General features: G+C 39.7%; 1 protein-coding gene across 21 annotated transcripts in view; it reads left to right on the top strand.

The window, feature by feature from the left end:
- The window catches only part of LOC129808116 (afadin), a 118122-nt gene that overhangs the window by 89151 nt on the left and 11885 nt on the right, over positions 1-17086 (top strand). For 13 of the 21 annotated variants that reach the window (XM_055857850.1, XM_055857854.1, XM_055857842.1 and 10 more), the window contains 4 exons: positions 787-1748; positions 5646-5764; positions 12045-12179; positions 16133-17046. In XM_055857850.1, coding sequence (XP_055713825.1) covers positions 787-1748; positions 5646-5764; positions 12045-12179; positions 16133-17046 — 2130 coding nt within the window. Of the gene's footprint in view, positions 1-786; positions 1749-5645; positions 5765-9747; positions 11744-12044; positions 12180-16129; positions 17047-17086 lie in introns of those variants that run through there. The other 8 variants (XM_055857855.1, XM_055857849.1, XM_055857845.1 and 5 more) reach the window with 2 other exon arrangements.

The raw sequence follows: 17086 nt of genomic DNA, 5'->3' as shown, positions 1-17086 counted from the left end.
TGCAATTGACAGTTTCATTCCACCGCCATTGATGTACTTGGGAAAATCTAGTCCTTAATTGGGGCCTACCACTCGGATCTTGCCGATGAGGGCTAAAATAGTTCCTATAGATGGGTGTTAATTTAATGGCTCAACGCTGGGCCCCCTTACCCTGTGTCAGACGGGTTGTGATACATAACTGAAACAAGGAATTAGTTTACTGGTGTAAGCAGAATTACCTGCTTTGGAAGTAATTTTAATTAACCTGAAAATTACGTTTTCCTTACGTAAGATCAACAATTTGGTAAGAAAGTGTTACTGAAGTGGTAAAATCAAAGAAATTTCTTTTTCCTGCTCAACCAAGAACTTCTTTACTAGTTTAGATGGAGTTGACATTTTTGTTGCTATTTTCGAGGTTCTGAGATTTAAAAAAAAAAAAAACAAGAAATTAAATATGGACATTATACAGGAGAAAAGCTTGTGTTTATGTAATTTACCGTTACCATGAGTTGCACGTTCATTTCCCAGCCATTTTGTCGCATCCCTGTAAGAAAAGTAACAAAGAATGAGATAGCACAAAGTTATATCAGGATATTTTTTTCAATGTTAAATGAAAATAGATTTTCCGGAAATTAGCATGAGAAAAAAAATGTTTGTCATCAAGAATATCTGAAAAAGGTTAAAAAAAAAATCGAGAAAGAATGAGTAGTTTTTTTTTCTAGACAAGCTCGTTCAAATGAAACGGAAAACAAGAAACTGCCTTCAAAGGGCTACCGTATTCAGTCCCAAAATCCTTTTAACTTCCAGGCTGAGCTCTCACAGACCCTCAATCAGTTCCTTTCGGAAAACATCGACCATGATAGTGCTGCCGGACTCGTCCTTACGGTTCTCGGGGCTGATATGGCCCTCTTGCGAAGGTGTCGCGTCAATGCCGCCCTCACAATTCAGCTGTTCTCACAACTCTTTCACTACATCAATGTGGTGTGCTTCAATAAAATCGTCACAACGCCCCAGATGTGTAATGCCACATGGGGCAAAGTGGTGAGTGACCGACTGCAGCTGCTGGAGCTGTGGGCGGAGCGGTTGGGTCTGGAACTGGCAGCTGACTGCCATTTGGCCAAGATCAACCAATGTGCGCAATTTCTTCAAGCGCCAAAAACGACCGTGGCTGAGGTTCAGCAGTTGGCACATTCCTGCTTTCGGCTCAATTCCCTTCAGATGGCGGCTCTGTTGAGTCAGGAACCCATTCCCAGGAATCTCGTGGACACGGCTCTGCGAATGGCAGAGTCCGTGGCTGATGAACTGACCCTGGCTGATGGTAGAGAAGTTCGTTTGGAGGAATCAACAGAGACTCAGTTGGCTCTGCTGCTGCCAGAAGATGGCTTCAGTTGTGATGTCGTTCGGGGAATTCCGGCTGGACTTGTGGACTTTCTCACACCTCTGCAGAATGCTGGAATGTGTCGACTGGCAGCTCAGCCGACCAGTATTGGACTGTGGACAGTTTATATGCATCAGTACAATCAGAGATCACCCAGTGCAATGTCCACAAAAATGCCACAGCCGGATATTCAGGTGATAAAGCTCCACAAGAATAACGGTGGCATGGGATTGTCCATTGTGGCGGCCAAGGGGGCTGGACAGGAGAGATTGGGGATCTACATAAAGTCTGTTGTGCCTGGAGGAGCTGCTGATGCAGATGGAAGACTTCAGGCAGGGGATCAACTGCTGAGAGTTGATGGGCAGAGTTTGATTGGCATCACTCAAGAAAGGTAAGTTCAAATTGAAAATCTTTCTTGATAACAAATTTTAAGTCGGGACAAGAAATCCTTTAACATCTTACAGGATTTTTTTTGTGCTTCCTCCCTTCCGTAACTCACCCTGTCAAGGTCATAGCGGTCTTAGGTCATGCACTGAGAGAAATCCGAAAAAGTTAAAATAACATTTCGGAAATGTTAATTTTACCCTGCAGTATTGATCCGAAAACGGTGTAAATATTACCCTTTCTAGGTGTATTATGGGTTAAAGTTACCCTTATTTCATGTTGATTTTACCCTTAAAAGGTGTAAAATTAACATTAAAAAATGTTGATATATTTTTACACCCAAAAAGTGTTAAAGTTATGACGAAAAATTTAATCGCAGCCTCTTTTTTTTCTCAGTGTGAGACGTAATAAATCTGACCTATTTTTTTTTAGGAAATATCTGACTTAGGGCTAGTTACTAAAACCAGTGATAAGCCAAGATCAGCTTATAGAGGTGCGATTCCCTCATTGCAAATTTGGATTGTGGCAAACCCGAACGATATTTATACACAAATAATGCAAATTTCGTTTAATAATTCTTAAAGTGTATGAAGCATATTATCGTTATTACAGTAGACTCTCTCTCAATCGGGCATATGAGACAAAATATCACCCAAATTATCGAGAGATTTGGGCCCCAAAAGTCATTGTAAATTCCACAAAAAGCGCTCAATTGTAAAGAATTACGATAAAACAAGAGGAACTACAGCGAATTTGAGCAAATTTGCTTTAAAATCAAACGTGAAAATTGTCAACAAAATTTTTCGCCAGATTGAAAGAGAGCCGATTGAGCGAGAGTCTACTGTAATGAGGAAAATTGGATGAGAAATGCATAAAAATGTCTATAAATCTTTAAAGTCGATTATCTCGGAAACTGTGAGAGATAGAGGCCTCAAGCTTTACATCCATTTAGAGCCTCTGTCAGCAACCCGTGAGAATCTGCGAAGTTATTCATTACGCACAAAAAATACACGCCCCGTGAAAATCCGCGAAAAAATACGCGACTAGCGAAAACCCGCGAGAAAATTTAGACCCGTGATAATCCACGAAAAAATTCGAGCCCCCTCGAAAATCCGAGAAAGAATTCACGCTCCGCAAAAAGCCGCGGAAAAATTCGCGTCCTGCTAAAATCCGCGAAAAAATACGCGCCTCGTGAAAATCTGCGAAAAAATTCGCGCCCCGCGAAAATCCGAGAAAAAATATACGTCCCACGAAAATCCGGGAGAAAAATTCGCGCCACGCGAAAAAATATACGTCCCACGAAAATCTGCGAGAAAAAATCGCGCGCCGCGAAAGTTCGCGAAAAAATACACGCCCCGCGAAAATACGCGAAAAAATATACGCCCCACGAAAATCCGCGAAAAAATACACCCCACGAAAATCCTCGATAATTTTCGCGTCCGCGAAAATCCGCGAAAAACACGCCCCACGAAAATTCGCGAGAAAAATTCGCGCCCCGCGAAAGTACGCGAAAAAATTCACGCCCCACGAAAATTCGCGAAAAAATATACACCTCACGAAAATCCTCGAAAAAAACCGCGCCCCGCGAAAAAATACGCACCCCGTGAAAATCCGTGAAAAAATACGCGCCCCCCTCCCCCCGAAAATCCCCGAAAAAATCCACGGACCGTCAAAATCCGCGAAAAAATTCGCGCCCCCAAAAATCCGCGATAAATTCTCGCCCAGCGAAACTACACGAAAAAATATACGTCCCACGAAAATTCGCGAAAAATTTCGCGCCCCGTGAAAAAATACGCGCCCTGCGAAAAAATACGTGCCCCGCGAAAATCCGCGAAAAAGTACACGCCCTGCGAAAATCCGCGAAAAAATTTGCGCCCCGAAAAATAAATTCTCGCCAAGCAAAACTACACGAAAAAATATACGTCCCACGAAAATCCGCGAGAAAATTATATTGATGGGGAAACCGGAAATCGTCGGGAAATGGAATCTCTCAAGGAAAACTCATCTACTTTTCTCAAAGCTTTCGGCTCAGGCTCCGAGCCTTAATTAGTGACTGGAACAAAAGAGAGAGCCATTCTTTATTCATACTTTTCATAACTGTTTTGCTCCAGTGACTGATGAAGGCTCGGAGCCTGAGCCGAAAGCTTTGAGAAAAGTTGATGAGTTTTCCTTGAGAGATTCCATTTCCCGACGATTTCCGGTTTCCCCATCAATATAGTTATCTTCACGTCAGTTTTTGCTTCACAATGATCCGCGAGAAAAATTCGCTCCTCGCGAAGGTCCGCGAAAAAAATCGCGGATCGCGATTGAGAAAGGGAGAGTGAGAGAGTGCTAAATATATATAGGAAAAGCTTTTCAGACGCCGCTTCCCCCGCTTGTTTTTCCGCTTGACGCTATTAGCAAATTTTCTTAAAATTGAATCTTTAAAATGAAATATCTCGAGAACTGCTCGACGAATGTCTTAATTTTTTTTTAAATTCGTCTAAATTTTCCGGGCTACAACATAAACATAAAATTTTCAAAATCGCATGCTTGGATTTTGAGATAAACTACAAAACGTGTTTTTAACCGGTTTTTTTTTAACTAATAGCACAGAAATCGTCGTACGCGCGAGTAAATATATTAAAAAAAAATATGTAAATATCTCTTTCCAAACCTGAGATATTGCGTACTACGTACGGTCGGATGGCCGGCCGGAACCGAAATTGCCGGCTTATGATTTTCGACATAAGGAATGTTCAAAACATATACCATGTGAATTTCAGCTCGATCTGATAACTTTTAGAAAATCCGAGGATTACAATAGATGTGATTAGAACGAATCACATCTAATAAAAATATATTTCCATAGATTATGAAATGTACAAAGCCACAGTGCGAAGCTTGGAAGCATCCCCCCCCCAACAATTTTTGTATTCATTGCAAAACTCGGTTTATCTGAAATTTAACAGCCTTACGGCGTTATCACACTTGCACATTAAAATTTTAATGTGATTCACATTAATTGTCGCTTGTGAGCGTCCAAATATATTATTTGTGTCTTTGAGTCACTTAATATTTGGAGTTTTTCTATTTATTGATAAAGAAGTGGACTTGGCCTGCAAAAATAAGTCAAAACTTACCTAAAGCATAAATATTTTTCACATTAAAAAATTAAAGAGAAAATTGCATTGATTTTTCGCATTAATGCTATAAATCAATTTATATCAAATTTTGCGGGCCAAGTCTACCTTTTTATCAACAAATAGATAAAATTTTGAATATAAAATGATTCAAACACACAAATTACACATTTGGACTCTCACCAGCGACAATTAATGTGAATCGTATTAAAATTTTAATGTGCAAGTGTGATAACACAGTTAGAAAAACATTTTTGTTTAAGTTTTTCAAGTTCAAAAAAGATCCCTTTAGTATTTTTTATTTGTCTCTTTTTTATATTCCCCTCTGGCAGAGTATTTATTGCATTTGAATATTAATTAAATATATCGTCCTTTCGTGTCAACAGCCAATTTACCCATTAATAATAACAGACAATAAAAGGTACAAAAGTCTATTGTTATTTTACTGTGATATATAGATACTGAATTATGAGTGATGGTTTTTTTTCTATATTTCCCATCAATTGTCTGTTTTTTTAACGCTATTTTTTATGGCTTGGGAACATTGTTTTTTTTCGAGTAAACTTCATGTCAAAGAAGACTGATATTGTTTGCAACTTTTGTAGACACTTTAATTACAAGTTTTAATTAATTTATTGGTGAAGAGAGAGTGGCCTTTTGACTTTCTGGTAGAATCAGCATGTGTAAGAATTGTGCTGAATAAAGATGTCATGGGGTCATTGGAGGGATGATACTGTGGGAGGGTGACTTTGCACAATTAATGGTATTGTGTGGACTTTCAGAGCTGCTGATTATCTTGTTCGTACTGGTCCTGTGGTCACTTTGGAGGTGGCCAAGCAAGGAGCCATTTATCACGGTCTGGCCACTCTGCTCCAGCAACCGAGTCCCGTGATTCAGAGAGGTGAGTCCCATTTAATTGTTTACAAAGAACATTTACATTTAGTCTTTGAGAGGGTGTGTTTGGATATTTGAGTGGCTTCAAGGGGTGAATATCTGGTGGAAACATTAAAAAAAAAAATAGAGTGGCAAAACGTCCCAGGCTTTGCGAAGTGCTCCAACTCCTGATACATGTACTCGAAAAATCCCACAAAACAACTTTAAGAGTAATAAAATTGATTTTCAGACAAAAATACTTATCGGTTCATTACCGGTTCACTGCCGATTCACAACCGATTTGAACGGATTTATAAATCACTCAGAACATTGCCCAAAATAACTTTGGACTAATATAATTGAATTTCCAATGAAAATTAGTTATCGGTTATAAACCGATTCATTATCGGTTCAAAACCGATTTGAACCGGTTCCGATTTGTCAGAAATTCCAATACCTTTCCTACTAGCCTAGACATGACCCCATTCGCCTGATAAATGCCCTTTCTAGAGCCTTTTTTTTTAGCTTTTAACCTTGAACCGTTATTGGGAATGTTTCAATTGTATTTTCATACATGGTCAGTTGTTAACCTGGGTAATCTCTAAGAAATATCCAAAAATGAAAAATTCGCACACCTCATTTTTCAGAAATCTAAAAAAAACATGGTTTTGGTGGGGAAAGGGAAGGGTGAGGGGAAAATGAGAGGCATGTTAACGATCTTTGGGTCGACTTATGGAGGGGGTCGCTGTTAGGTCCCAAGTTGCTATCTCTAACCGTTTGGCCTCTAGAGCTGGCTACAGCCGGACGGTGAGACGAACAAACAGCGTGGCGACATTTCTCAGAAATCGTCTGAAAAAATTTAGGGATTATATATTGGTGTCTCCGTGGAATTCGAGCAGTAAAACTTCGGAAAAAAGAGTTTCGCTATAATTTTCCTAAATTGCAGTTTTGTGGACTATATCCACAACTTCTCTGAAATTTGGAAAGCAAAATGTATGGACACTTAATGTTTGGCATTGTAATTAAGACCCTCCAATAAATTTGGCAGGTGATGCTCTTTCCAGGAGATTTGTGAAACGAATATTTTTAAATCAAATCTTCTCTTGAAAAGTTAAAAAGTCTTGAGGCTTTTTAAGCCTTACTTTGAAGATGTAATTAACTCAGTTAGGATTATCCAATTTAGATCAAATATACGCCGTTTCGTTTGTTAACTTTATTTATTTTGAAGGCAATTTCATAATTCCACGATTGAAGAACCCTTTGTCCCTAATGGTGAAAAACTTGATTAGCTCATTTTTACAAGCCTTTGCTGAGGACGGTTTTACGCTATCAAAGAAAATTTGCTATTGCTTGAAAAGCTATTAATCGATTTGTGCCAAGTCTGGATTATACGGCGGGTGCGATAGAACCTCCCATACAAACTCTCGGAGGTTCCTGTGCGTCGTGACTTTGTCTTGATAAAACGCAATACCCTTCTTATCGGCCAGTTCTGGGTGCATCTGGTTGATCGCCTGCTTCAATCTGGCCAGTTATCAGATGGTCAGATTCCCTTCCAATCCCACCAAAAATACACAGCAAAGCTTTTTTAGAAATTAATCCGGACTTAGCGATCATTTGGGCCGGATCATCACGCTTGAACCACGATTGTTTCCGACTGTTGTTCTCATACGTGACCCATTTTTGATCGTCAGTTGCCTTCCGTTTCAAAAATGAGTCGATTTCGTTACATTTCAACAAAGAATCGCAGACATCAATTCGGTCCAAAAAGTTCTTTTCGACAATTCGTGTGGCACCCTCACACCTAGCTTTTTCGTGGGACCAGTCTTATGCAAATGGTTCCAAACTGTTTTCTAATTAATCTACATTTCTTGAGCAATAAGATATTCATAATTTTATCGACAATTTCGACAATTAGCCTACCTGAGCGTATCGATTTTTGTCGTCCATTTTCCCAAACGGAATCATTTGAACCCCCGATTTACTATTTACATAAACATAAATTTTTTTTGACTCACTGGTAAAAATAAAACCATCACCGAGGATCCTTTGAAAGTGTCCCTATTTTGACACTTATGTACCTCCGGAATAAACAAACAAAAACAGTGTTAAAGTGATCATTGGTGTTCGCTCAGATGAGAGAAATATGGTATCAGTAATAAGTTCGTGATAAAACATAATCTAACGTGATAAATTTGCACAGAAAATTTCAAGAGACACTAGTGATCATTTCAAAGGTTTAAATATGATCCATCTTTTTGAAAAGGATGGAATATAATCTAATTTGATCCTTTCATTTTTACCAGTGCTACCTGCCTCGTCCTTTTACCTTTTTCGTATTAATATTGAAGAACATAGGGATTTTTTTCTTGTTTTGCCTTCATTTTGAAAAGCTGTAAAATACAAATGGCTTCAATCCTTTTTCAAAGATTGCTCTCATTTTGCAAACATCGTTTAGTATGACCCAATCCGATTTATACATCGTGAGATACTGCTCACTAATAGAATCTTGCGTAAAAGACCCTCATGACTTTTTACTTGACCCATTTTATCGATTCCTTGCTTCCTAATGAGTCAGTTTGGAGGAATTTTGGAAATTTGAAGTTTCGAGTTTTTTTTTTGGCGACACTCTGTTTGTTCGTCTGTCTGTCTATACGTCTGGCTGTCCCAGCTCCAGAGTCCAATCGGTTAGAGATAGAGACTTGGGACCTTCGGGGACCCCCCCATAAGTCGACCAAAGGATCATTAACATGCCCTTTATTGCTCCGTCAGCCCTACGCTCCCCCTTAAAATGGATATGTTTTTGGGATTACCCAAGCGGACATTTCGTCGATATACGAAGATACCGTTGAATCATTCCTAATAACGGTTTTTCAAGATCAAAGGTTAAACAGATTTTAGAGAGCGTATTTCTTAACCGAATTTCTGACAAAGTTGAGCCAATTCCAATAAAAACAAATTGCCGGTTTATAAATTGTTACTGATTTTTATCCTAAAATCAATTTTGTTGTTCCTAAGCTATTATGGGTGATCTTTTGAGTAATTTATGATACGGTTTAAACCGGTTGTGAATTGGTAAACGGTAAATGTCGCGAAAGTACCTTTGAGGTATATAGCATCTAAGGGCATTGACAGAGCTGAAGATTGGCCGAGAGACGGCTTAGCGTAATTATATTAGATATAATGGTTAAACTACATTTCCATCATTTTCCACTAAGTCGTCTCTCGGCTTAAGTCGTAAGTGTGTCTAGGGCATAAAAGTCACGAACTTCAACGCTTTGCAAAGCCTAGAACGCTTTGTCACCCATTTTTACTCGAAATACATGATCCAGCTTGGAAATTTCACTTGGAATTTGAAGATAGTTTCACTATTAACCATAAACAAAAAGAATCTTGAATGAATACTAATTAATTTTAACGAAAAACCTCGAAGGAAAATCATTTGTACTTCATCAGAAACCACAAAACTGCTAGCAACATAAGCAATCTGTAACATTTTTTTTTTGAAAGACTTTTCCACACTGAAGTTTCTATAACAAAATTTTAATTCAAATTATACCCAAAATTTAAAAATGTTATGTTAATACATACCAGAAAGACTAAATATTTAAAACAAAAAACAAATCATTTACTATTTGAAGATTAAATTCGTCATTCTCATTAATTTATTTGCTTGGCCGAAGTTACATTCAGTTCCCTTGCTGACCAAAAGCAAGATATAATTCTTTTTACGTTTTTGTTAGTAAACAAGAAATCGCAATGCTCTAAATATTGCAGGTCCTTCAGCTTGCAGATTTTGCAAAACATCCTGTTGATTTAAGTTTCAGTTAAGATTGAGGCTAAATGTTTGATAAAAAAATCCTTCCAATCAGATATTTCCCCCTTGTTGTGGGTGGAATGGTTCTTACTAATTTTCTGCCTAATTCCTCTCATGCTGCTCGGTCTTTTTTTGGGTAATTTTTGAACTTTTGCTGGAATTATTATGTACGTGTAAATTTCCACAATTTAACAAAGAAGTGGAAATGTCGCAACATCGTCTGCGACAGCAACAACTGCATCAGCAGCAATTGCATTTTTTTGCAACAAATAGAAGTTACTATGACTCTGGTTCTGAAGAGAGTCTCAATAGGTATCTCTTTAATACTGAGTGTATGCCAATGTCTCAGGAACGTTGTGGTTCTCCGTCGTATTCTCTGAGACTTGGGGATCACTATGATATGTATGGAAGAAGGCGTAGTTCATCATCTTCGCATGAGGACATCCTGCTCAATCCGAACTTTCAGCAAAAAGTTCACATTGATCCCCGGTATCGTGATACCAGACCAATAGCTAGCAATAGTTCATTGAATAGGGACTATGAGGCTCCTCCTATGATTTATGTGGAGGAGTATAGTGATGATGTCATTCGTAAGGATAGTGATAGTATGTCTGGTAATTCAGACAATCGTTCAGCTGAATCAATTCAGAATCAACCATTGAATGAAGATAGTTTAGCGTCGTGTGTTGATTCGGACGATATACCCTTTATTGATGATGACAACAGTCCCCCATCCGTCCACACTTACCTCCCGCCGTCCATGAGTTGCTCCCAGCAGGATGTCCGACAGATTGGTGGAGGAGGACCGAGTAAGAGTCCGGGAATTATAGTGAAGAATCGTCGAGATAGTGGATCAAGTTGTCGTAAAACAGTTAGTTTTGATATAATTAATAACGATGAAGAGATGATGCCACTATTAGCAGGAGCAAGCAATAATGCAGCGACTACCGAAGGCAATAATGTTGTTGTAAATGTTAGAAAGTCAAATACGTGTGATTCATTGAACAAGGATGAGCCACTGACGGTGGCGGAGAAGGTGAAGAAGAAGTGTTCAGGGACCAAGGAGTCAATTTTGAAGTTTTGCAAGCTGAAGAAGGGACAGCAAAATTGTGATCAACATGGTTCAACAGCATCAACATCCACGGGTGATAATGCTCATGGTCATGTTGCACTAAGAGACGATAATTTTAGTATTTATTTTGATAAGGATGGGGATCAACCCCCAGCAGCACCGACACCATCTAAAAGATCATCAACATCAGCCGTTGGGATTGATCTCAGTGAAATGACTCTCGATCTCTCTGGAATTCATTCGGACTCAACAACGAGCTCGGGTGGTCAGGAGAATAATGGTCGTGAGACGAATTCAATGGGTTTGACAGATTCGAAGTACCTGAGACGTATCCCACTTCTGAACATGTGTGACTATGATCGGGTGATTGAACGAAAAAATGCTGGTCATAGGGTTGTATGGTCCACAACACCCCCATACCATGATGATGTTATCCTGGGCAATGGGAAAGTCCGTGCCCTTACGAAGTACTTTGATTTCTTGCACGATGGCACCACCGAAAGCAATAAATATTCTAAACGTAGTCTATCCTATCCCAATTTGCAACATATCGTGCAACCCAAAGGTCAAAATGACCATAAACTTTCTGAAATTGAGCGTGCAAATGTGATGGTACAGCTGAGGGAATGGAGCAAATTTGGCAGTAGAACCCCTTCCGATCTACCCAAGAATTCCTGTACTGTTCACTGTCGAGCTGACAAGTGTACAGCATCGGTGATTAATTTGACGGCTGAAGAGTATGGCAAGTGTCCCCATATGGATGAAATATTCAATCGTATTGATAATGTTCCACCTCCCAATCGATTCAAGAGTGTCCCCGACATTACCACCTACCATTTTGCTCCGTTCCGGACCCACAAAAAATTCCCTGATGCGTATATTGTGAAGAAAAAACGACCATCACGATGTTGCTCTGTTGGGGATGATCTGGACAAAAAAGCCATTCATATTCAGAGTTGTCCGGACATACCCAGAAACTCAGCGACATTTCTCACGCTGCGACAGATCAAGAGTCGCCAGGCGATGAACAAAGCCCAAAGGCAACATGCTCACATGAATGTCGATGGGAGGAATTCGAGGTTTCAGTCAAGATGACCAAGTGTGGCTTCTGTTTTGATGCTGTAACGTGAAAACCTTTTTCTAATAACCATTTCATATTGGGTTCTTTTCATGCACGATTTTGCATGTTTCTTCTTTTTTTTTTAAATTTTTTGTGGAGTTTTTTCTTAATTTTCTTTCATCTGCAGAAGTTCTGCAGAAATCTAGCACTGAATGTTTCATTAATATTTCATTGATTTTTCTTGTTTTTCTTTCTCAATGTAAAACAAATTTTCTCTGATGAATTTGATTTTAATGCCTTGCTCTCGACTTTTTTTCTCTTGTTTTCCTCTTTTTTGCATCATTCTTGGGGAACAATTAAAGGCACGCGAAGAATGTCCGAAAGAGATGTATCTCGTGTTGGAGCAGAAACCACTAAACCACCACTCCCGTCACCCGGTGGTCAACAACTCTTGAACAGCAAATCCGTTCCGGCACTTCATCACGTCGGGAATATTGGTGAGTTTTGCAAATTAATTACAATGAGTTTTAAGCATGATTTAAACTACAGAGGAAGAAATGTGTATTCAACTTTATCCTGCTATCACTCTCTATGCAATGGAATTTTATGACAATTTACATTAATTGTCACTCCTCTTCAAGCTTTGATTTATTCACGGAGAAAAATAATCGGCCTTTTCATAGTCTAAAATAGAATTAAATTGCGAAAATATCATATTCATTCAAGTCTTATTTGAAGCGGTAATTGAAGCGATAAATGAAGTGCTAAGGACCAAATTCGGCTCCTCTCCGACATGGTTAATGAAAGTAAAGAGTTTACATACTCCGAAAACAAGTTTTATCAAGCGGAAAAATGGATCTTGTTAAAATTTTGTCAAAAAGTCATTGTTTTTACCAATATTTAACAAGATTCTACAAGTTAACCATGTTTTAACAAGATCCAGTTGGCCGCTATTTTAGCAAAACTTTCGCATATTCTGTATGAAAAAACATGCTTTTGACATACTTTTCTTGTTATAATTTGTCAAAACTTTAAAGGGCTATTCATAAGCAATTAGAGCGGCTCGAATTCCCAGTTTCCCAAAAAATATGTGGATTCCCCAAGTTTCCCGAGAATTCTCTGAAAAATGTATGGGTTCCCCGGGTTTCCCATGAGTTCCCTGAAAAGTACATATAGGGGAAACTGGGGCACCACCAAACACGGGCTACCATCAAACAGTGCGATTTTTTAATCGGATATTGGATATCTAAGGATAAGACTGATAGGAATTTATAGGCACTATAGGGATGCTTATCCACTGAAGGAATGGTCGAGATAGTCCAAGTAGTTTAGAAATAAAAATTACTGTTTGGTGGTACCCCGTGTTTGGTGGTGCCCCAGTTTCCCCTATGGGTTCCCAAAAAAGTTTTTGAGTTCCCCGTGAGTTACTTAAAAAAATATATATGGTTTCCCAGAGAGTTCCCTGAAAACTGCATAGATTCCCCAGGTCCAGGTTTCCCGAGCGGTCCATGAAAAATGTATAGGTTCCAAGGGTCCGGGTTTTTCGAGAGTTCCCTGAAAATGTATGGGTTCTCTGAGAGTTCCCTAAAAAATGTATGGGCTCTCTGGGTTTCCCGAGAGTTCCTTAAAAATGTATGCGTTCCCCGAGAGTTCCCTGAAAAATGTATAGGTTCCCCGAGTGTTCCCCGGGTTGCCCGAGAATTCCCTAAAAAATGTATGCGTTCTCCGAGAGTTCCCTGAAAAATGTATAGGTTCCCCGGGTTGCCCGAGAGTTCCCTAAAAAATGTATGCGTTCCCCGGGTCCTGGTTTCCCGAGAGTTCCCTGAAAATGTATAGGTTCTCTGAGAGATCCCTGAAAAATGTATAGGTTCCCCGGGTTTTCGGAGATTTTCTTGAAAAATGTATTGGTTCGCCGGGTTTTTGGAGGGTTCCTTGAAAAATGTACGGGTGCCTAGAAAAATATGTGAGTTTCCCGAGAGTTCCCTGAAAAATGTATGAGTTCCCTGAGTGTTCTCCGGGTTTTTGCAGAGTTTCCTGAAAAATATATGAGTTCCCCGTGAGTTTCCTGAAAAATGTATGGGTTCCCCAAAAGTTTCCTGAAGAGTTCCTCGGGTTTCCCTGGAGTTCAACGAAAAATGTATCAGTTCATCGAGTTTTCCGTGAGTTCCCCGGGTTCCCTATGGGTTGCTTGGCCAGATTAGATCGAGTTCCCTAAAATGAGTTACCATTTAAAACAATTTTTTTTTAACAAATTAATTAAAATCTTAATAATTTGAACATTTAAATTTAAACATTTAGCGCTAAATGGGAGTAATTTGGAATCAGGCTTTAAGTGAAATATCTGAATATTCTCACTGTTTCTGGCCGGATAAAAGAAGAGGAAGAGGACGAAGAAGTACAAACCCTGCACTAATGAGTACTTCGTCGTGATCTTTTTTTTTTGTAATTGCCCATCTGAAATGGAGTGAGCAAATCTTATCCAAATTATTAGGTCTGATTTCAAATTACCTAATTTTACCCTTTGTGAAGTATATGGATTAGACGTAGTTATTTTCGATAAAAAAATACGAAAGATTCCCTCTAATTGTGAGATAAAAGCTTTGAAGTTTGAAGATTTATAAGTAAAATGTTTAGGGGAAAGCGCGCTACCTTGTTGCGAGCGCAACATATTTAAATTTAAAACTGTGGAGTGTGTTGCCCTGCTGAGGCGACGAGGGCGCTAGCGACGAGGAGAGGAGGTAGAAAAATCAGCAGCAGCTGATAAGTAAAAGAGCGCCAATCGGGCTCTTTCACCACTGACCGCCGAGGAGGCAACATCAATCACCTCGCCCATCTCCACCAGCCCAATCCCCAGCAGCAACACCATCATCACCACCAAGCATTGAAGCCACTGAAGCCACCGGGAGCCCCCAAGAACACCAAGCCCAATGCTGAGCTTTCCGGAGTAACCTCTGCCACATCCACCTCTCCCAAATTCCCATCTCAACCTCCGTGGGAGTGTTCTCACCGGAGAACACAGGGGAGTGTGGGACATAGTCCTTGCCCCGAACGTGGGACCTGAAGGAAGGAAGGAACGGAGGGAATAGAAGGGAGGAATAAAAGATTTTTCCCAATAACCTTCGGACGATTTATGCTTCGCACAAATCATTTTTTTTTCAATATGTTATAAATGAATTTGGCCCATTATCATATTATATTTTAATAGCTAGTCCAATGTCTCAAATTTTAAGAAAAGGGCTATGAGTGAAATCAATAAGGAACATAGAGAAAAAATTGAATTGTCCGAAGCTTGAGTCATCCGAAGGTAGCGCGCTTTCCCCTAGTATGAAACTTTAAGATTTCCTACTTAGAAATTAAACGTTTAAAACCAGGGATAACGGTAACATGATAACTTCTTTTCGATATTATCGATTGTCGATTCTGAAAAGTTTCAATTATTTAAAAGTGCGTCATCCAATAAATTTACCAGGGTGGAATGAAAACTTTTCGACACTATCGAATCGATTGTATCGATAAATCTATATCTGTAAGATTAAGGGAATGTCGACTTTTTACGCACTCTTGGGCCATTCATTGTAACATTCTTAAAAGAATGTGACTGTTTATAAATATCAATATTAGTTACAGGAAGTCTTCCAATCGTTTAAATTTTTCAGAATCGACAGTCGATAGTATCGAAAAAAAAATCATATCACCCCAGATACAAAATTATCAATAATATCGATTCGACAGTATCGAAATGTTTATCATTCCACTCTAGCTGTACAATCTAAAAAAAAATCCTAATGGGGGACTTTTATTTCGAATTGAATCACCCTCGTTTAAATAGACCTTTGTAATGTCTGTGTCTTTCAAGGGGTAACTCATATTGAGAAACCCTCGTCAATTGTCCGAGAAATGCTTCGCGAAACCCGAGAAACCCACTTTTTGCATCGCGAAACCCGAGAAACCCAATGTCTGCATCGTGAAACCCGAGAAACCCAAAAATTGCATCGCGAAACCCGAGAAACCCAAGAATTCCATCGCGAAACTCGAGAAACCCAATTTCTGCATCGCGAAACCCGATAAACCAGAAACCCTTGTCAGAAAAAATGGGAATGAGTTACCCCTTGGTGTCTTTGCTTTATCTTTTAAAAACCAATCACCTTTTTTTATTTTTTAAATTGTTAGACTAGAGTATTACTAGCATTATTCCACAGAAATCATCAATATTTTATTTTGTTACTGTCAGCAAATTGTGTAAAATAAATCTTCTTGGAAGATACATTACTCACAATGCATTGCATTTTTGAATGTTAAAGTGGCACAAATTGTAAAATCGATTTTGTGCCCTTTTTCACTTTATAATTAATGTATAGAGTTCATCCTTCGTTTAGCAGTTAAGGGTGTGCCAGATTGGAGGGTAAATTGTGGTTTTTGTTTTTTTTCTTGTATGTGTCATTGTCAGCAGGAATGGCTGGAAATAAATCAAGGAGTATTCACAATTTAGCCGCTGGCCAAATCAATGATCAGGGCTTCTATCAGAATCTTAGTATCTATCGGGGACAGAATATTAGTCAGCCGAATTTAGGTGATAGACCCCAAATACCACTCCTTCAGCCAGCTTCATCCTCAGCTTCAGCCACTCAGATGATGGTGGCTCCTCCGTCAAATAGCAATAGCAGCAACATTTCCAATCAGCAACAACACCTCAACCGTCCAGCTTCAGCGTATTTCAACAGCAATAATATGAGCAACACCAATACTTTGCCTTCCCAGACCAATTCGATGTCGTATTCCATGCTTCCTCAGCAGCAGCAGCAGCAGCAACAAATGGTCAATAGGCCAAAGAATAGCTTCCTGCGCGAATCTCAGGGTCAGCAGAGTTTGCGGATGAATCAGATGCTAGCACCATCAATGCCCAACATTGCCCACTCAAGTGGATATGCCAGCAACATTTCAGCCAGTCAGAGTATGCAGAATGTTAACATGATCAACTATCCAACGTATCCCAGTCAGCAACAGCAGCAGCAACAGCAGCCCGTGATTGCGTCCAAGCCGCCAACGGGTCATCAGCATCAGCTGTACTCGCCTCCGGATCAGGCAGCACAGATGCGCATGCAGGCCAAGATGAGCGAGATGGGGGAGATGTTGAGGCGGCGGAATCAACGAGAGATGATGGCTCCCATGGGAATGCTCGATATGAGCAACTCTTCCCTGGCTCCAATTCAACAGGGTAGTCCGATGATGGCTACGCCACCCGGAAAGCCACCAATGATGTCACCGACAGGAGCTGGAGGGATGTATGGACAGCAACAGTATCCGCCGCAGCAGCAACAAATGAGTCCCCTCAAGCAACTTCCTCCCACAGCACCCAAGCCCCAGGTAAGTCTTTTTTTCTTAATGTTCCTTCTGCCATCCTTTC

Source organism: Phlebotomus papatasi, chromosome 3, assembly GCF_024763615.1.
Source record: "Phlebotomus papatasi isolate M1 chromosome 3, Ppap_2.1, whole genome shotgun sequence".
Taxonomy (NCBI): Eukaryota; Metazoa; Arthropoda; class Insecta; order Diptera; family Psychodidae; genus Phlebotomus; species Phlebotomus papatasi.
Note: the sequence above shows the minus strand (reverse complement) of the source record. Positions and strands in the feature narration are given on the sequence as shown.